Here is a 6,000-nt window from a genome sequence, read left to right on the forward strand (position 1 = left end):
CACCTGCTTCCCTTCTTTATCTCCACATGCCCCTTCCAAACTCCCCCCAGCCTGCCAGTGTCAGACCGCAGCTGCTTCCCCTCATCCTGCTCTCCCTTCACTTCCTCCTCAGGGCTAGCCACGGCGTCCATGCAGAGAGCCGAGCAAGCGGTGCTTCTCTCTTGCTCTCCCATCCTTTCTGTCCAGGGGAGATGCTGCTAGGAGCCACCCAGTGCGGGTTTTCCTGCGGGTTTCTGTAGCTTCCCCTCCCCCCGCCTTAGTTTTAAAGAGAGCAAACACCCAGCAGTGGCTTTCCTCCCTGCTGTACAATGGAGCAGTAATTCTGTGCCAGGAACTGTTTTCTATTGGATTTTAACGGGTTTATAAAACAGTGCATGTAATTGAGTGAGTAAACGAAACGTTTTCTGGAGCCCCCGAGGGCTGGGCCTTCGGGGTGGTCCCGGGCCTCCACCCTAACCTTGTTTTTCCCCTCCTCCCCTTTACAAGGGAGCGTTGCCACCACCAGCAGTGTGTCTAGGGGCTAACTGAGCAAACAACAAGGAGATGCTTTCATGGTGCTCTTACTGGGATGCCACCGCGTCTCCTTCCCCCAGAAAGCACGGCCCGTGCTGGAGAGGAAAGCCCTGGGCCATTAGCGCCCAGGATTATGGCTGGGTTTGTGCTGGGATTCAGAGTAATTTCCGCCCCTGTGTTTATTTGCATTACAGTTTGTTTTGAATCAAGCCGCAGAGGCTCTATGGCTCCCCACATACCGGGCTTGCGTTTCTAAGGCGCTTGGACGCACAGTGCCTGTAAACAAACGCCTTGTGAAGCAGAATTGCATCTGTAACCAGTGACAGATTTTTGATTTGCACCCAGTGAAATCTCCACAGACATTCGGCTTGAGCGCCCAGACCAACTCTGGGCTGGGCCGTGTCAGCAAATTGCAGCAAAGTGCTAATTGGGTGTTTGAAGGTGTCGAGCCGCTCTGCGTTTGCATAGCACCAGATGCTTTAATCCCTCTTCTTTCTGCGCAGTCTGAATGCAGCTGTAACCCTGGAAGTGTCACAGAAACCTGAAGGGCGAGCGGGATGGGGCTCCAATGCTCCTCTCCCTATGCCCAGGGGTTCGGCATGAATTGAGTTTGCGGAGATCAGGCTGAGCCACTGGTGGCCAGAAGCCGTGTCTGTAACTAAACACTGTCTGTATTCAGCTCTCCTTAGGCTCTGATTGGCGCACAGCAGGGGCTCAGAATGATCTTTCATCTGTACCTAGGGCTTTCCAGAGAGGTCAGGGAGGAGGCGAGCAGTGGGCATATTCTCTCCTGCCTCTTGCATGCCTGCCAGGTAGCTGCTCAGCTTTTAGTTTCTAGCCAAACCATTCCACTTCGTATTAAAAACCAGTACACGGATTTAAGTTTCACCCCCAGACAGGTGAAAATGGGTCTGGTGGCTTCATTGTAGTCTCTGATCTAGCAGCAAGGCCCAGGGGAGACTACAAACTTTCAGAGTCATTGGCCCACTCGTGCTAAGGCCATACATCACATACTGGGGCTGGCTGGCTCTCCTTGGTGATACCAACAGGCAGTGTAATTCAGCAGACCGAGCGAAGGGGCTGGGAGTCTGGGAACATGGATTCTTTCTCTACCATATCACTGACTGACTTCATGACCTTGGGCAAGTCACTTAACCTCTCCGTGCCTTGGTTTTCCCATCTGTAAAATGGGCATGGTGGTGTTCAGCCGCCGTTGTAAAGCATTTTGAGTTCGTCCAATGTTAAAAATGTGAGCTATTGTAAATAATTGTGAGCTGTAGAAGTGCAAAGTACCCCAGAAAGATGGCAAAATATTTTCCAAATACAGCAAAGCTCCACAAGCCTAGGACAGGAACTGAGGGACACTGGATGAAATGAAATGAGGTGTGTGTTAGAATAGATTAGTGCTACAAATGAATATACAGAAACCGAAATTGACATGGGTCTTTACAAACTTCAGTGAAGACCCATTTTATCTGCAAGCTATAATGTGATGAATCCTGCTGGAATCTATCCAGGGTCTTATCCCCATCACACAGATCAACATGATTGGCAATCTACTTGGAAGAGGTTCAGGAATGGAGTAGCAGGAGTTGCCCCAGGGCCTGTCTGAGGTGTATTGGGAAGGTTGCGAGGGGGCGAGGAAAGGAATGGCAAGACGTGCTGCGGGTCTGGTTTGAGGTACGTCAGCAAAGCAGTGGGGGGTCCAGGACTGGAGGAGGAGTAGGTGCTACAGGCTGGGACTTGGGTCTGTTGCTTGCATGGTGCCTACCTACATCGTATTCATACATGGCACCAGGACAGTCAGTCCTTCATTACATAGAGCACCGGATTTTCCCTGGCATGCCTCTCTAGCCAGTGAGGAGTCTAACAATAAATAAAGAGACCAAACCAAAAGAACAAATGGGAGCGAGTGGTGAGGATTGGATTTCGAAGTTGGAAATCCAGGCTGGGGCTCTGAGGCATGCCCCATGGGTTGGAAGGCTTGTTAGGAGCAAAGGGTCCAATTGCCCACTATGGTACTGAAAGTCACAGGCGACTCTGAGTTGTTCTCCCTAGACTGGTGGGAGGGCCTCTGGAGTGAGTCCCTGATTAGCCCATGCAGTCCCCACGCTGAAGAGATGAAGGGTCGGCAGGAGTGGTGCAGGGATAGGGTGACAGCTGGAAAGAATCTTGTTGCAGGGCCAGGACTCCTTGAAACTTGGCATTATGTTAAAATGGAAGGTCTCCTGGCATTAAGTGTGTACCTGGAGCACATCAGCCGCGAGGAGAACACCTTGACTTGCCAATGGATCGGGACTGCTAAGGATTTGCTTAATCTTGGCTTTCCAGCAGCCTGGCAAACTCCTCCTTGCCCAGGGGAGTAACGGAGATGGGCAAGTAAAAGAGTACGAGTCTTTACCATCATTATGGCCGCCACCCGCCAGCATCTTAGTCAATTCCCTGTGTGTCCTAGGCCCATCACTGCAGTGTGTGAGCACTTCATGACCTTGAACAGATTTGTCCTCACACCGCCTGGGAGGCGGGGCAGGGCTGTGATCCTCACTGGACAGCTGGGCCCTGAGGCACCGAGAGGCTAAGTGACTTGCCCAGGGTCGCACAGGAGTCTGGGGCAGAGCAAGGGATGATTGTGCCTTGGCCACTGAATAGTCACTCAGCTGGTGCAAAGCTGGGGGAGTAGCCAGAGACGGGACCTTGGCAAACTGGCCCCTCCTGACAGCTGGAAGTCTGAGTCTCGTTTTCCAATTTCACCTCTCCCAGAGGTGGGATACGGGAGTGTGAGCTGGGGTCTGCCTTAAGGGTCCCTGCTGTTAAGCCCACAGACCCTTGCTCACTGCTGATGTTGGAAAGGGCCTGTCTGTATTCCTGGATCCTGGGGGCAGGAAGCAGCAAAGGAAAATCCTGCCTCTTGACTTGTAAAAAGAAAAGGAGTACTTGTGGCACCTTAGAGACTAACCAATTTATTTGCGAATACAGACTAACACGGCTGTTACTCTGAAACCTTGACTTGTAAAGTGAGCCTGTTTGATCAGGGATCATAGACGCTCACAATCCCTTCACAAGTTACTTGTGACACTGGGCCTGATCCTGCAGGGTCCTGAGAGCGCCCAGCCCCTGCTGACTGCAGTGCAAGTTGTGGGCACTCAGCCCTCTGAAAGGCCCAGCCAGACGTAACGTTCCTGTCACTGTTTCCCCCCGGGTTTGATGCTTCCATGCTGGTGCCTAGACATACACCTGTCGGTGGCAGCTGTGCCTTGTGTAGTAAGTGACACATACGTGTGAGAAATCTCATTCCATTACCCTTCTGGTGTTTGGTCAGTGGTGTAGGCCTTCGCCATGTGGGTGGGACAGTGACTAAGACACACGGGGATGGGGGGAGGGGGATCAGCCAAGCAATGTGGAAATTCACTGGAATCTGCTTTTCCCGTTTTCTCCTGAAGATGCTGATTTGAAAAGTGCTGGGTTCCAAACTCTGCTACAAACCCCAATTCCTCCTCCTTTTTTTAATCTTTCAGCCAAACACATTAACGAAGTCATTGTGGGCAGCGAACAGCTGATGGAAATCTAACATGCCGGTTGTAAAGATGCCTTCAAGGAAGCCAGAGTCCGCACCTTCGGAAGACCCTTCGTCTGGAGCGGGCCTGGCAGAGCTTACAGTGTCATTGCTCCTTTCCCATGCAACTTTGTATTTATGTCTCAATAAAGAAGCATTTCCTGCGTTGTCTGTCTCTCTCTGGGCCCCTCCCCACCTGGCTGATCTGCCTGCTGCTTTGTAGAGTCCAATATCGGTGCCTGCCCGCTGAGCGAATGCACTGTACTTTTCCAGTAGCACTAAGCTGGGACCACACAGACTGTGCCCATTCAAAAGAACGACTTAGCTGATCTCATTCTGATACAAACCCAGGCTCTGTGGGCTTGCACCACCGTCCCAGTACCTTAGGGAAGCCAGGAGCTGCTTTATGCATCTTGAGGACACAATGGGAGGGCTGGAAAAGCTCAGCAACAAAGCAGGGTTACTTCCTTGCTGTTCCTGCAGCTTCTCCAACTTTCCCACCCCCTTCTTCCCTGGGACAGACACGTTGAATCTACGCAGCTGTTTTTAGTCTATACTGTGATTGAGGCTGGTGCGCCAAAGGCGTTCCCATTCATACCCTCTGGATTTGGCCTGTTGCTTTGAAATTAAGCCCGAGACCGCACGTGTGGGGAGCGGGGAAGGAGGAAACCTGAACATAATTAGAGGTTATGTCACCATCAGTGCTATCAGCCTTATTTTGACGGCCCCTTTGCTCGAAAGCCCAGCATGTGTGAAGCCATGAGGTCCCTCTCCACGCACTTAAACTGTATGTGGGTGACTCACGAGGCGAGATGAGTAACAAGCTGTCGTGAAATCCAGGGCCTTGTGGTTGGTCGTCCTGCCAGGATGGGAAAATACCTAGATGGGATTGAAGCGCAAGCTGTTCTTGCAACTCTGCGGATTGGACTGGGGTTCCTGCCTAAACGCTCTTGACTGGACTCCAGTTGGATTCAGCGGGGCGCTTATCTGGGTCTGGCAGTTTGGCATGGAGAGGCGCTTCCAGCTACTGGCTGGGAAAGATGACATGTCATTAACTACGGAGATCCATTCAAAGGCGTGTCTCGTGGGCACAGACCCCCTGGCGAAAAATCTCAGCTTCCTGGCCCAGACAACGAGGGAGAGGTTATAATCCAGCCCTGCCCTGCCTTTCATACCTTAAAAACCCACATTAAAGACCCGCCTAATAATGGGAAGGGTGGTGTGCTGGCTCGGAGGGCTGTGTCAGGCTGTGGAGAGCACAAGGCAAGCTAGAGTTCAGTTCAGGTTAGCATCACCTGCGAGGCTGGTGGGTGAATAGATGTCAAATCCCTTTCCTCCAAGGATCTCAGCTGTTTTGTGTATGTTAATGAGCTATGCCTTGTATGGGAGGTAAGTATCAGACCCATTTTACAGATGGGAAACGAGGGCACAGAGAGGCTTAAGTGACTCGCTTAATGTTCCGCTAGAAATCTGTCAGAGCCAGGTGTAGATTCCCGATCTCCTGAGTCCCGGGGCTTCCCCTTCAGCCCAAAGCTATCCTTCCCTTCCGTCTATTGATTTACGCATCTTCTTAAAAACCAGCTTCCCCTAGGTTAATAGCTTCAGTTTTCTCTCCTTGGGCCGTAGTTCTATGGTAACGCCTCGCTTTAGCCCTTTGGTTTAGCTCATTTAAGGAGAGGCTCTTCATTGTGCAGTTAGAATTGTGGTATTAATTTTAGCGTTCTCTGACACTTTCAAACCTCGCCGGGCTCTGAGAAGTATTCTTTTCCCTTTATGACCTGCAGGTGTTTGGTGTGAGATAAAAGTAGATCGCAGAGCAAGATTTCACAGCCCGAATTATCAAAGCAAAGAGTCCGTCTTGTTGTACTCCACGTGTGTGGCAGTAATGATGAAGAGTATTTCGGAAGAGTAGTTCCCTCACAAACCCCCAGGCA

The 6,000-nt window shown here is 51.3% G+C and overlaps 1 protein-coding gene across 1 annotated transcript in view; it reads left to right on the plus strand.

Annotated features, from left to right (window-relative positions):
• EIF2B3 (eukaryotic translation initiation factor 2B subunit gamma) overlaps positions 1–4,227 on the plus strand; it is a 131,733-nt gene extending 127,506 nt beyond the window's left edge. The window contains exon 12 of the mRNA XM_074962329.1: positions 4,029–4,227. Coding sequence (XP_074818430.1) covers positions 4,029–4,081 — 53 coding nt within the window. The 3' untranslated portion in view covers positions 4,082–4,227. The remainder of the gene's footprint in view (positions 1–4,028) is intronic.
• Positions 4,228–6,000: the final 1,773 nt, after the last annotated feature.

The sequence above is a fragment of the Natator depressus genome, chromosome 8, assembly GCF_965152275.1.
Source record: "Natator depressus isolate rNatDep1 chromosome 8, rNatDep2.hap1, whole genome shotgun sequence".
Taxonomy (NCBI): Eukaryota; Metazoa; Chordata; order Testudines; family Cheloniidae; genus Natator; species Natator depressus.